The sequence below is a fragment of the Vulpes lagopus genome, chromosome 2, assembly GCF_018345385.1.
Source record: "Vulpes lagopus strain Blue_001 chromosome 2, ASM1834538v1, whole genome shotgun sequence".
Classification (NCBI taxonomy): domain Eukaryota; kingdom Metazoa; phylum Chordata; class Mammalia; order Carnivora; family Canidae; genus Vulpes; species Vulpes lagopus.
In genome coordinates, this window is record NC_054825.1 from 152,386,656 (window position 1) to 152,402,084 (window position 15,429).

General features: G+C 44.2%; 1 protein-coding gene across 1 annotated transcript; it reads right to left on the reverse strand.

The window, feature by feature from the left end:
- Positions 1–5,052: 5,052 nt before the first annotated feature.
- Positions 5,053–5,604, reverse strand: LOC121485586 (60S ribosomal protein L12-like). The gene has a single exon (XM_041746163.1). It carries the CDS (start codon positions 5,587–5,589, stop codon positions 5,092–5,094), a length of 498 nt encoding a protein of 165 aa, XP_041602097.1. The 5' UTR covers positions 5,590–5,604; the 3' UTR covers positions 5,053–5,091.
- Between the last annotated feature and the right edge of the window lie 9,825 nt (positions 5,605–15,429).

Here is a 15,429-nt window from a genome sequence, read left to right on the forward strand (position 1 = left end):
TGGATGGAGCCGGAGCTGCCTCGTTAGGGGAGGTCACGCGGCGGCAGCCAGGGGGAGGAGGATCCCCTAATTACCTGCGGACTCTCCTCTCTGTTCCTAATTAATTTAGCTCCCGATGGGGCAGCACCAGGCCCTCGCTGAGAGAAGAGATAAGTATCTGCCCTCCCTGAGCCATGTGCCCTCACGCCGTTGGCCCCAGCATCAGAGCGCTGGCACAGGTCTGGGCACCCGCCTCGCCGAGAGGTCCTGGCAAAAGCCCGTCTACCCCGTGAAGCTTATAAAGCCACCGACGTTTCGAAATCCTCCTGAGCTTTGTTGTTCTGCTGTTACCCCGTCATCCCTTGGGGGCAGTGTGTCATCTGCTAATTATTCCCGAACGCTCATTATGCTCATCCCACTGTGATGTAAGGAGGAAGGGGGGGCCTCTCTGCCTGGAGCTGGCCCAGGACTGCAGCTACGTGGAATCCCGAGTGATCCAACCTGTGGGCCACTTTGTTTTCATACCCAGTGGGTGCTGTTTGTTTATTGACGTGGAGGATTTGGAAACTACTGTTCTTTCTGCAGGTGCTGACAATCCCAGCTGCGCAGACATGAGCATCTTGTGCGTAGAGGATTTAGCTCTGGTCTCCCAGAGCTGGAGCATGACTGGGCTTTTCCAAGACAAGAGGGAGGCTGGGTTGACAGACAGTCTTTGTTAGCCTGGTTCCTACAAGCTGGAGCTGACTCTGTCTGGGTTCATCCAGACGGCCCTGGTTCATGGCTGTCATCCTAGCTATTAACTGACAATACTTACTTCCACTGTCAAGGGCGCCCCGGTTTGACGATCACATCCCATGGGTATCCTAGCACATGGTCTTCTGAGTGGGTCAAGGAGGCAGTGAGACACCAGAGGAATCAATCACTGTTCCTGAGCTTTCCGCACTAACTGCCCTCTAGGGTGGAGATGCTTGAGATCTTGAAGGTTCTGTGTGCAAAGGGATGGGAGAAGGAGCCGGACTGGTGAGCTACTGGCTTCCAGCAGTCTACACATGACATTAACTCATCTGATCCTCAAGAGAACATAGGGAGTATTGCCACCCCCAATTTACCTTTAGGGAAAGAGGTTCAGAGGTTCTCCCAACAGTGCAAAGTAAATGGTAAGACAGGGATTTGAACTGTCTGCCTTGAAGCAGGCCTGTCCAGGACACCACACTCACTGGAAAGACAGGGAGCACACACAAGCTCTATCAGCTGAGCCTTTGAGGGTTATCCCAGGAAAGGGAGAGGACAGTCGGGTGATAGAGGTTGAGACCTACATCAGATGCTGCTAGGCAGGACCTGGAAGTCATGGTGGTGCCTGAGTGGGGACCTTGACAAGGGATCACTGGGACAGGACTGGAGTGACCCTCCATGCAAAGAGTGGGGTGGGTTCCCTGGCTGCTGGATCAAACCTGTGGGTTGAGGACTGGGACCCTGCAGAACATGAATGTGGCAAAGAATTATGCTGTTGCAACGAATCGGGACAAGGAAGGAAAAAGAGAAAATTGCTACTGGAAAAGTGGACGTGGGTGTTAGGAAGGGGAGATAATGGTGGGAAGGGAAAGCTGATATCGAGATGGGGAAATTAATGCTGAGAAGGCCAACAGCATCTGCCTCGTGCTTCAAAACAGTTGCCAGAGCACCTCAAGAGTCCTCAGCTCCAGGCTTCGGGCCTCGATCAGCCCCTCCATGTGCCCCTCCCTCCTAGTGAGTCATGCCATCTGGGGGTCCTAGGTGATCACGCCCAAGGTCAGGCAGGGCTGGTAAACCAAGGGTACTACCTCTGTACACCTGAGCATTGCATTATGTGGATAATAAAGTGCTGGTGAGCCTCCTTGGTTAACCTTTGCTTCATGGTGTTGTGAAAGTCCCGTTTCCCTGCAATTGCAAGGAAGCAAGGCTCTGAGCAGAAGGCAGAGTGAGCCCTAAATATCCTAGGTGATAACTCCTCCTGTCCCATAGCCACACACTCTGCTGGCCAGCTGTGTTTCCTCTGGTACGTTTACCTCGCCAGACTCTGAGAGCCCTTTCTTTTAGATTTGAAAAAAATAAAAAACCAAAGAACATTGACATGATACTATCAACTAAATTGCAATCCTGACAATCATCATATGGTCTCACTCATACGTAGAGTATAAGAAATAATGACAGGGATTATAAGGAAAGGAGGGGAACTGAGTGGGAAAAATTAGAGAGGGAGACAAACCATGAGACTTCTAACTCCAAGAAACAAACAAAGGGTTGCAGAAGGGGAGGTGGGTGAGGTGACGGGCACTAAGGAGGGCACATGATGGGTTGAGCACTGGGTGTTATACTATATGTTGGCAAATTGAATTTAAATAAATAAATAAAGGAAATAAAGACCTCAGAACCAAAAAAAAAAAAAAAAGACAATGATAAATGTTTTCACAGTTGAAATTGAAACACGTAACACACTGAGGTGCCATTTGCCATCCGTCAGGCTGGAAAAAAATGTAAAAGACTGTCCACAATTAGTGTTGTTGAGGATGAGGGCAACTGGCACTCTCCTACATTGCTAGCAAGAAAGTAAAATTACAATGCTTTGGAAAATAATGTGGCACCTTCTTCAACAAATTTTTGTTGTTGTTGTTGTTCAATAAATTAAACATGTGCCTCCTCACTGATCCCCTCACTGCCCTCCTGGGTGCAACTGTGCCCCAAGAGATTGAAAGCACATGCTCATGTCAAGGATTCCTGCACTAAAGATCCTGGCAGGTCTACTTTTAATAGCTCAGAGTTGGAAACAACATAGATATTCATAAATGAGTGAATGAATTAAAAAAAAACATACCTTTCTGCATCCTTCCAATGTAACACAACTAAGAGATTAAAAATAATAAAACTGTGAATCCATGCAATAAATGTACCAATCTTAATTTTTTTAAACCAAGCTGTGTAAACTCAACCCTGGCCCCAAATCATATTGTATTATTCAACTTTTCAAAATTCTAAAAAATGTAAACTAATGTAGAACAACAAGCAAATGTAAAATTTCATTTGAACCTGGGAAGGAGGATGAGAGGGGCCAAAAGAAGAGAATAAAGAGGACACAAGGAGATTTTTGAGAGGAAGGGACATATTCAGTCTTTTCACATAGGAATGAATTCTCTGGTGCATGCACACGACAAAACTTTATAAATTGTATACTTTGCCAAAATAAATAGATCAATAAGTCAATTGCAGACCTAATTTGGATTTCTAAGATTTTAAACATGCACTGCTTCTCATTATCAAAATGTTTCGAAGAACTCACCAGTGAAACTCCTTGGGCCTGCTGATTTCTTTTCTTTTTTCTTTTTGTAGGTTTTAAACTACGACCTCAATTGATTTACTCATTATGGGACTATTCTTATTATTTAACCTCAAGTGAGTGTTGGTATGTGTGGGTTTTGAGGAATTGGTCTATTTCATCGAAGGTGTTAAGCACGTGTGTGTGTAGAATCCCTCGTAGAATTTCCGTAGCCATTTAATGTCTGTGAAATTGGTAGTGATACTTCTTTTTCACTCCTGATATTGCTAATTTTTGTACCTTCCCTTTTTTAATTTGTCGGTCTTGCTAGACATTAGTCAATTTTATTGTTTCAAAAATCAGATCAGCTTTTGAGTTAATTTTATCTATTATTTTTTTGCTTTCAATTTCACTAATTTCTGCTCTTTCATTATTATTTACTTTCATGTAGTTGTTTGGGTTTATTTGTTCTTTTTATGATTTCTTGAAGCGGAAGCCTAACTCATTAATTTTCTTTCTTTTTTTCTAACAGAACTATTTAGTGCTATAAATTGTCCCATGTGTGCTGCTTTGGCTGCAGCCAAAGCATGTTGTCATTGTATTATTCTATTCAATTCAATACATTTTCCAATGTCCTGTGAGAATTTCTCTTTGGATTATTTAGAATACATTATTTAATCTTTAAAGTTTGGAGATGATCTTTCTGCTGTTTGTTTCTAGTTTAATTCCCTTATGGTCAGGGAACATGAATGTGTTAAATTTTGTTTTATGGACCCAAATATGGTATATTTAAATGGATATTTCCATGTGTGCCTGAAAAGAATGTGTATTCTGCTAATGTTGGGGAAAATATTTTATAGATGTTCATTAGATCCCCTCAGTTAATGGTGTATTCAGTTCTTCTACAGCCTTGTTGATCTTCTAAGCATTATATTTATTCTTGAGAGAGGGGTTTTGCCCATGGTCATAATTGTGCATTTGTCTTTATGTTTTTAGGTCTGTCAGCTTCATGTATATTGAAGCTCTGTTGTTTGGTGTGTACACATTTAGGATTGTTACATCTTTTTGGTGAATTAATTCTTTTTTTATTATGTAATGGTTCTCCTATCCTTGGTGATTTTCTTTTCCCTGGAGGCTACTTAGTCTGATATTAATATAGACATTTCTTGTTTCTTTCTGTTAGTGTTTGCAGGTTATACACCTTCCATCCTTTTACTTTTAACATACTATATAACTATATTTGAAGTCAGTTTCTTGAAGACAGCCTATACTTAGCCCAAGTCTTTTTTTAAAAAATCCATTCTGGGGGCACCTGACTGGCTCAGTAAGTAGAGCATGTGACTCTTGACTCAAGGCTGTGAGTCAAGCCCCATATCAGGCATGGGAACTACTTTAAAAAAATCCATTCTGATCATTTCTGCCTTCTAATTGAGATGTTTAGAACACTTTCATTTAAAGTAATTATTGCTATGCTAATATTTAGGTTGCCCATTTTATTATTTGTTTTCTTATTTTACTGTTTATCTTTTTCTGACTTTCTGTGGATCCCTTGAGCATTTTTTAGTATTCCATTATTATTCACCAATAGTTTTGAGTATTTATTTTTGTATAGTGTGTGAGATGTGTGTGTATGTATGTATGTTCAGTCTAGAAATTTGAAATCCATCTTGATATATTATAGTTCCCTAGTATCAATATTTTACCACTTGAATGGAATGTAGAAAGTTAGCACCACTTATGTACTTCTACCCACCTCCCTTTTCTTTCTTCCTTTTTTTTTATGGTTGTCAAATGATCCTTTATTGAAATATTTTCCTTTGTAGTTAACTCGCTGGGCATTCCACTGCACCACTATTGATGTCATCTGTGATGTCATGAGGGTGACAGCCATCAACATTGCAGCCCACAGACTGGGCAGTCCCCAGGATCTCTTTGATGGTTCCAGAGAGTTCTCTGGCTAAATATTGGTGTTGCATCTGTTGGGCAATATTGACAATCTCATCAAAAGTGGTATTTCCACTGTACTTAATGTTTTTCTGCTTCTTTCTGTCTCTTGGTGATTCCTTGAGGGCTTTGATAATCAGGGCAGAGGCAGAAGGTACCACTTCAATCTGGGCCTGTCTGTTTTGAATGGTCAGTTTCACTGTAATCCTTAGACCCTTCCAATCACTGGTTGCCTTGGCGATGTCACCACCAACCTTTTTTGGAGATAGACCCAGCGGGCCGATCTTCAGGGCCAGGGCAGACGTGGCACCAACCTCGCCACCGGTGCACCTCAGGTACATGACTTTGATCTCGTTGGGGTCGAACTTAGGCAGCATGGTGGAGGCAGCTGGTGTCGGATGAACCCAGATTCGGGACAACCAAAGACAGTAGCACCTTTGCCTCCTCCGAGCCTAAAGCCAAAAAAAAAAAGCCCACTTCCCTTTTCATAATTTTCTTAAATATTGCCTCCACACAGATTAAGAACAATATTGGACAAGATGACAATTTACTGCTTACTACCACAAAGCTGGATTTTGAAATCTTGAGTGGAGCAGAATACAGTATCATTTTATTATTTTTATTTATTTTTTTACAGTATCATTTTAAATGAAATGTTTGTTTTTCCATTGGGCTCTCTTTGTTTCTGATTTTCTGATTTTTTTTTATTATTTCATTTCTGTCTGAAGAACTTCCTTCAGTGAGTCTTTTAAAGCAAGTCTGTTGGCCACAGATTCTCTTAGTTTTCTTTCATCTGGGAGTATGTTTATTTCACTTTCATTCCTGAATATTTTTGATGAGTATAGAATTTTGAGTTGACATTTCTTTCAGCCATAGAAGAATATTGTGCCATTTTCTTTTCACATGCATGGTTTTTTTAAAAAAGATTTTTATTTATTTATTCATGAGAGACACAAAGAGAGAAAGAAAGGCAGAGACACAGGCAGAGGGAGAAGCAGGCTCCATGCAGGGAGCCCGACGTGGGACTCAATCCCAGGTCTCCAGGATCACGCCCTGGGCTGAAGGCAGCGCTAAACCACTGAGCCACCCGGGATGCCCTCACCTGCATGGTTTTTCATGATTTATCTGGACTCATTTGAATCATATTTCTCTTACAAGTAGTGTTTCATTTCTTTCTGGCTATTTCAAGGTTTTTTTTTTTTTAATGTTTAAAATATGTTTGGGTTCTTTGGATATTCTCTACTTAGGAGTCTCTGAACTTTAATTTGTAGGTTGATGTTTTCAACCAAGTTTTATAGATTTTTTGCTATTATTTCTTCAAATATTTTTTCACCCTACAGTCTTTCTCCCTTTCTTCTGGAATCACTATGATGTGAATGTTAGCTCTTTTATTATTATTGCACTACTCTGAGACTCTGTTCAATTTTTCAATCTGTCCCCTTTCTATAGTTTACTTAGATTAGAGGATTTCTGTTGACATATTCTAACTTTACTGCTGGTTTCCTCTATCATATTTATTCTGTTACTGAACTCATCTAGCAAGTTCTAAAATTTTGGTTATTATATTTTTCAGCTTTAAAATATTCATTAGTTCTTCCTTATATTTTGTATTTGATGAGGTTTTTAAAAAATTTTTCTACTTGTTTGAAGGGTGTAATCACTTGTTGGGCTATGTTTATGATCACTGCTTTAAAATCTTTGCCTGATCATTTCAACATCTGTGTGATCCTGACATCTGTATTGATTGATTCTCTTGTTCAAGTTGAGATATTTCTGGGTTTTGGTATGATGAGTAAATTTGGGTTGATTCTGGATGTTTTATGTATTATGTCATGAGTGATTTTATTTCCTATTTAAGTATGTATTTTGTCAGTCAGTCAATCTGTTTATATTTAGGATGCACATCCTGGCTCAATTCTGTGGGCTTTTGTTCAAAAATCAATTTAGTTTCAAGTGTTTACAGTGGTATTCAGGATTACTCCATTGTGTGTTACCAAGAGGCAGTCTGGAATATGGAGAACATTTTATGCTGTAGGTTCAGTTCTCAAAGTCATTTCACACATTGGCTACTCAGGGGTATGCCCAGGACTTAAAATCCAGATTAAAAATTCCTTTCCTTACCTCCCTCTTCTCTTTAATTTTCCCTTCCACATTGTAGCACAATGAGATGGTCTCTGAGGGGAACTACCTCTGTTTTCCTTAGTATAAAGGGGATTGTCAGCATGGCTCCTCTCTACTGGCTCCGTGGCTGATGGATCACGTGTATATGGGGAATATGCCACCTGTTTGCTGATGTTCACTTAGTGTAGGGTGGGAGCAATCAATAGGGCTCCCTTTCACCATTTCTACTGCACCTAGTGGTAAGGGGGAGGAATGCTATCATTGCTTGTGTTAATGCAGGGGGAATGGAAGGTGAGGGACAACAACCTATCCCAGACTCTTCACAGGCCCAACATGGGTGAGAGAGGTATGACTTCCTTCATGGTGTTTGCCCAAAATAGAGCAGGTATAGGCTATGTGGTCCCATCTGCAGAGCTGACCTGTTTCCAGCCTTTGGGTGGAGATAGTAGGTTTGTTTGTTTATTGGTCTGTGCCCATTAATGATTCTGGGCATTAATATAGAACCCAGGCTGATATAGAACCCAGGCCAAGAGATACAGAAAGCCAAAATCCACAAAATCCAAGGAACTCATAATCAGGTATTCCTGGGAGCCCTAAGGTCCCTAGCCAGTGTCCCTCTCCCACTTTCAGTCTCCTAGTAGTTGCTTTGTTCATTTTATCTAGAGTTTTTTCATTATAAATAGTAGGAGTGGGGTGGAATGTGCCTACTCCATTTTGTCTGGGACCAGAAATTCCTCCCTTTTATCTTTGTTGATAAAATCTTAGTGCCCTTTGACTGCCAACTCGAACCCAAGGATATATGAGTTGTCATTAATGTTCCTTTCTCTTGAGCTCTCAAGGTCCTTTATTAATATCATGTAATTCAGCACATAATTAGATAGCACCTGCAGTTCTTACAGATTGATTCGTGTTTCTCAGTCTTGACCTGTATGGGACTATGTGGGATGCCTTCCTAGTAATCCTATGTGCTCGTTACAGTTCAGGGCTCAAGCTTTGGACTTTTTATTTCTTGGATGAATTAATTAGAACTCTGGAAACAATGTGCTTCTGAAGCCAAACTGACCTTGCATTCAAACCCTGTCTCTTCCTAGTACTGCTTGTAGCATCTTGAATAAGTTACTTAATCTCTTTTAGGTCTAGTTTCCTCATCTGTAAAATAGTTCTACTAATAACTTTATCACAGGAGGTAATGTAAGCATTAAAAATCAAAACACACAAGGGCACCTGGGTGGTTCAGTCAGTTAAGTGTCCAACTCATGATCTCAGCAGCTCAGGTCTTGATCTCAGGGTTGTGAGTTCAAGCTCCATGCCAGACATCAAAGTGAAGAAAAAAAAAAGGCCAAAGTATGCATTAATTAAGTACCTAGTGCAATGAAATAGATTGCGCAACACTTTTTCCTTTTTCTTCCATTCTTTTTTGTTTTGTGACAACCTATTCTTCACTTCATAAAAGGAAAGTAAGAGGAGTTGAGAGACAAAAAGAGACGTTAGGGGGGCCTCCAAACACATCCCTTTTTTCTCCTTTTGTTAGGCTAACTTAAATCCAGAAAAAATTGGTCTCTACTTGGCTTATGCCCTGGTGGAAGCTCTTTTTCCTTTGCTTCTCACTGGGCCTCCCATCCACGGCGAGCCTTCTGGAGGTTGCTGTCTGGAGGTTGCTGGACACGGCAGCTGCCTCAAACACACCAGAGTGATGTACCCGCCCTCTTTTTGTACATCCCCGCCTTTCCCACAAGGACCCCATAGAATGGGCCCCACTGATTTTGTAAGCACAAAGGGGTACTTGAAAGCAGCTGGATTGTGTAGATGAGGCAAATAGGGAGAAAGGCCCAGAACTGTGAGCTAGGAGAGCTGCTCATGTCAGCCTCCTGGAGTGCGGGAGGCCCTCCACATCTCCGCTGGGAACTAGCACTCTGGAAGTGTGGGGCACCTCATCCACGCAGCTTGTGTCCCCAAGAGACATGTTTTTTCCACACTGGTGGGACTATATGGCCAAAGTGAAGGGGGTCAGGCCTCAGAGGGGCATTGGCTTTGGGTCACTGATAAGATATCTGGGGCAGAAAGATATAAATTCAGGAAAATTACATTTGGAAAGGAAGGAAAATTAATACAGCTGGTTGATGAAGTCTGTTGGGAATGGCAAGAAAAGGGTCTCTTGAGGTGACATTAATCCGGAAAGATTTCAGGGAGACTCAGGATTTGGGGGTGGGTAGCACAGGGATTGCCTTTTAAGGAGAATGGCCTCTGTCAGTGAGAAAAATCAAAGGGCATATTTGCAGAAGTGGGGGGCAGTCAGAGGGGGGGTGCAGTCACCCACAGGTTAAACCTTAGGCATAAGATGGGAGAGGTGGGCTGGCTTGGTGGAGTGGAGGCTGTGCCTTCTGTTGAGGGAGCAGGATAGGCGGACGTTGGCTGGACATGCGACTTTCTTTGCTAGGTCTCAACTGCATGCTTATATTTTAGGCTTTTTCCTTGAGGCCAGAACAAAGTTGGGGCCCCTTCCCCTGGGAGTTCTATATGGCTTTGGACAGATGGAGTGGGTCCTAAAAGTTGGTGTTTAGATTTCCAAAAGGATTCATCATCAATCCCTACAATTCCATTTTTTTTTTTTCCTGGAGAGAAAGACAGTGCCTTCCCTGGGAATCCTTGCACTCTCACCTCCTGAGGTGTGCACACACATATGCACATGCACACACAAACACACGAGCACACAACACAGAAAATTTAAAGCAACGGTTCCCGGAGCTGTTGTAACTGTCACATTTTATAATCTGCTCACACGTATGTTATAGTCGATGGAGAGCAAACACTCTGCATTTTAACATCCCCATGCAAGCATGCAGTGTGTGTGGCTTATTGATGACCACTGCGGGGATTCCTGATTTGTTATTTGTAGGCATATATGATTCTGGTAGCAACACGGATGTGATGCAATTTTCTCTCTTAATTTCCCCAGCGTGCTTGTAATTATTGATTTACCAAATGAAAGAATTCTCATTTCGGCAGGCAGTCATTACCACCGCTAACCGTGTCTTGGCTCCGTACCTGACGGGCACCATCAAAGGCCCGTCAAGATTTTTGGGGTCCTGTTCCTTTCTCCCCAGACCCCACGCCCAGGGAGCACCGATGTTTGTTTATGGGCCTCTGTGCCTATTCCTGCATGTGCTCCTCATGATCCCTTCCAGTGCTTTCTCTAGGGCTATAATTAATCTCCACTTGCATAAAGCTGTGTGCCACTTACAGCCGCACGCTAGTGTTTAAAGTCAGATGGTGTGACCCCAGGCGCGGGACGAGTGGCCTTGCCACCCCACTACACGGGAATCCACATCTTGCACACAGAAGTTCTCAAAGTGGGTCCATGGCCCCAGAGCTCCAGCCTCATCCGGGAGTTTCTGATGTGCACATTCCTGAGTCCGACCCAGACCAGACGAGTTAGCACCGCAGGTGACCAGTCTTGACTGCTTTGGCTGTGAACCCTTGACAGTGCTCCTTCAAAGGCCCCCTAAGCTCTCAGAGCCTCACCCCTGCCCCCGGGCAGGGTTCCGATGCTGCTCAGGGCTGGAAGCACTGGCCTTGCCGACACCTCCCGCTTAGGGAATATCACTTCCTCCCCAGTTCCTTCTTGCCAGAGAGTCTCTGGGCTCTTTTTCTCAGAAGCGCACCTAGCTTCTCCAGAGCCCTCCGTGCCCCTTTGGCCGCTGGCCTTGTGACCCACATGTGGCTGTCCCTGAGACCCTGAGGCAGCGGCCAACCTATTTGACAAGCCCGGCACAGCTTGGCTCTTGCTTTCTACTGCCTTTCTCCAGCTGTTCCCCGGGGGTAACCTTGCCCTGCCCAGAGAGCGTGGGCAGGTCCCCTGACTTCTCCGCCCACTCTTGCATCTACTTGGAGATCAGAACGTCCCGAGACAGGGATGAAACCCCTGGATGTGCCCAGCAGGGTGACCGAAGGGTGGAGGTGACAAGGGACTGAACCCTGACCTGCTGGGATCCTGCCCCGGCCCCCTCCATCTGGGCCTGGCAGGTGCTACCGAAGAGCGTGATGGGCTATGTACCACGTGGCTTCTTTCTCTTGTGGGGCCCTGTGGAGATCATGGGGCCCCCGGGGCCCCCACCTGGCATCTCTGAGCACTCCCGTGGCAGCTGCTGCTAGCTGGGCCCCGCTTCTCCTGACCTTGGGGGTCCGTGGCCCCATCCACTAGGTTCTTGTAGGTGGGACAAAGAGTGGCCGATATTCGAGCTTCTTGCCTGGCTGAGTGTAGGGAGTTTTTTTCTCAGATGTGGTGGGAACTTGCCTTTCCTCCAAGCCCACAGCTGCTACACAGCTGTCTCTCCTGTTGACCTGCGTGCTTCTAGTTGTGAGAGTGGAGGAGTACAAGGGCGCATGTGCATGTCTGTGTGTCTCTCCTAGCCACCTGTCATCTGTCTGTCTTCTCTCTGTGTCTATCACCTACCCTCTAGCTGTCTATTCTCGATCTGATCAGCTACTTACCTATCAGGTGTCTCTGTCTCTCATGAGAGCTATCATCTGTCTACTTACCAATGTCTGGAAAACCATGGATTTGTCCCTATATCCCCAAGTCTAATGGAAAACCAGAGTTTGTTCTCATTTCCTCCCTTTTAACTCCTTTTCTGGCAGTAGGAAACCTGGCTGCCATCATCCTTAATACCTTTGCCCAATCTCACTGTACATAACCATCTCCTGCTGCCACTTCTGTTAGTCACCCCACAAAAGTCACAAAAGTCACCCACCGTGTGAGCCAGCTAGGGCCGCCATAACCAAGTGCCATAGGCTGCGGGGCTGGAAAAACAGAAATGTGCTGTCTCACAGTTTTGGAGGCTGGAAGTCTCAAATCAGGTGTTTGCAGGGTGGGTTTCTCCTGAAGCCTCTGTCCTTGGCTTATATATGGGGGCCTCCCACCGATTTGTGCACATGGTCTTCTCTCTGGACATGTCTATGTCCTAATCTCTTCTTCTAAGGACACCAGTAAGATTGGATTAGGGCCTATCCTAATGACCTCATTTTAGCTTCATCACCTTTTTAAATATCCTAACTCCAAACAGTCCCATTCTGAGTACTAGTAGTTAGGACTTGACCATTTGAATTGGGGCAGGAGCGGGGGACACATCCCAGCCTGTAGCACCACCCTCCCTCCAGGATACTTTTTTTTGTGCTCCAGCTCCCTGCTCCACACTCACCCCTTGACACCAGCCCCCAGAGGCAACCTTCTCACCCTCCTCAGGTTCTGACACCCACTCTGGGCTGGTCCCCACTGATGGGCCTCTGGCTTCTGCACCAGGCTCCCCACCCATACAGATGCCCTTCTAACCCCCTAGAGCACCAGTACTTGTTCTGGCAATTGGGTTCCTCCTTCCTCCCCCAACTAGTGTAGATAATATCTTCTTGACTCCACCTGCTGACTTTAGGACTGGAACAGGAAGGAATAGGAAGAGGAGGGGCAGGATTTTATGTCCCAGGATGGAAGGTCCAGAAGCAGATGCTGAAACAAGTTTGAGGTGCAAGATGTTTTCAATGTCAGTGGAGGGAACCGCTGAGCAGGATTGGGCAGGGAAAGGCGTTGGACTGCAGTGCAGCATCTACGGATCCCTGCTCAATCCGAAGGGGAGCCCTGGAGCTGCTGCTGCCCATCTATGTCCTGTCTTCATTTCCCTGCACTGTTGGGTCAAGAGATCTGTGCTCTCCAGGAAGAGGGGTCTCTGGGGACACAGCTGAGGCAGACCCTGCAGGAGCTGCTGGTCACCTCCCCATGGATGAGCAGTCCTTCCTTGAGGGGAGTTCGAGTGGTGCATCTCCACATCTACAGCATCTTGTGTTTATAAATGGTTTCCATTCATTTTCTTCAACACCTTGCTAGAAACTTTAAAACACAGCACTTCTTTTCAGCAGGTGAAAATGAACCCAAAGAATTTCATTTCCCGTCATGGTAGTTAATCCTCTAGCTGATCGCAGTTATAAACCATAGAAACAACATTAAAAGGGACTATTTGAAGGTGGAAAAAAGCTGGAGTCGGTTTAACCCTGAGGTCGAGGACTTGCACTGGGTGGGATGCTCATATGGCTTTTCCCCTGAGGGCACTCCCCAGTCTGCCTGGCATAGAACTCATACAGAGACCTGGGGTTTATTGCCTTGAGATGCCTGCGGACAGAGTGAGGAGCTCTCAGAGCAGCTGGAATGACTTGGGCAATCACAGACAAACCCCAAAACCTGTATGCAAATCCTCCAATATGCTATGTACCCCAGAAGTGCTGATGTATGAGGAGATCATCGCTGAGACCAGCAGACAGTGACATCCGAAGCCTAAAAGAGCAATACAAGCTTTCTCTGCTGAAGCTGAGACAGACCTTGGGGGTTTTGGTCCTATGCAGATTGAGCAGCTTCATGGACACCTTAGGTTGTTTTAATTGAAACCCCAGAAAAGCCTAAAATTAGGGGCAGGATTAGAACAGATCTGCCCCAGCAAAGCGCAAAACCAAATCACACAGAGGAACAGATTGGTGTGGTCATTCAGTGAAATACTGCTTAAATGATCAAATAAAAGAATAAACTACTGGAACACATAACAATATTTATAAATCTCAAAACATAAACAATATGTTTAATATGAAGATTGAAAACAGGCCATCCTAACATATGAGCATAGACGTCAGGACACTGTTGCCCAGATAGGGGGAGGATGGGAAGGTGTTTATCTTCAATGGGTGTTTGTGGTTCGTGGGTGTATGCATTTGTCAAAACTCGTCAAATCTGTACAAATAAGTACCTGACTATCTGTACATATTAATGAAAGGTCAACTCACACCCAACAAATCAATAAAGAAGGCCTCCTTTGCACCCGCCCCCATGGTTACAGGATACAGTGGCTTCCCGTAGAGTACGGAGCCACGTAATGCAGCTGGTACTGCAGAGAATAATTAAAAGAAAATCATCTCTCACTAACCACATTGTAAATGATTGTTTCTCTTTTTGTCTCTATCCATTAAGTCAGACACCTTGAAAATGGTGTTTAGGGCATAATTATTTACTTGAAATAGGAAAACTTCTCTTCAGTACTTTGTCAGATAAGTAGAATACAAGCAGAAGGCATCTTATAAAGCTGCTTTTTAAAAATCACCTAGTTTTGGAGCAATGGTGAAATGAGAGTTAAGAATTAAATTGCACGGGGGATCCCTGGATGGCTCAGCAATTTAGCGCCTGCCTTCGGCCCAGGGCCTGGTCCTGGAGTCTCGGGATCGAGTCCCACATCGGGCTCCCTGCATGGAGTCTGCTTCTCCCTCTCCCTGTGTCTCTACCTCTCTCTCTGTCTCTCTCATGAATAAATAAATAAAATCTTAAAAAAAAAATTAAATTGCAAGTGGGGCACCTGGGTGGTTCAGTCGGTTAAGTGTCTACCTTCAGCTCAGGTCATGATCTCAAGGACCCTGCTGAGCAGGGAGGCTGTTTCTCCTTTTTCCTCTTTCTCTGCCCTTAACCCTGTTTGTGTTCTCTCGCTTTCTCTCTCTCTCAAATAAATAAATAAATAGATAAATAAATAAAATCTTTTTAAAAAAAGAATTAATTGCAAGAGAATTCTTTTCTTCCATCTAGAGATCTTCCTCAATCCACAACAGGGTTACGTCCCAATAAATTCGTTGTAAGTTGGAAATACCTTAAATCTAAAATGCACTGGTACACCCGACCTCCTGAACGTCATAGGTTAACCTCCTCTACTTTAAATGTGCTCAGAACACTTATGCTTGCCTACAGTTGGGCAAAATCATCTAACACAGAGCCTCTTTTATAATAAAGTGTTGACTGTCTCATGTAATTATTGAATACTGTACGAAAGTGAAAAACAGAATGGGTGTGAGTGCATGGGTCGTTTACCCTGGTGATGGCGTGGCTGCCTGGAGGCTGCGGCTGGCTCCCCTTGTCCAGCATCACGGGAGAGGATCACACCGCCTATTACAAGACTGGGAAAAGATCAAAATCCATAATTTGAAATACAGTTCCTATTGAATGTGTTTCACTTTCACACCATTGTAAAGTCAAAAAATCATTAAGTCAGAACTTGTGCGTTGCAGACCTCCTGCACTTG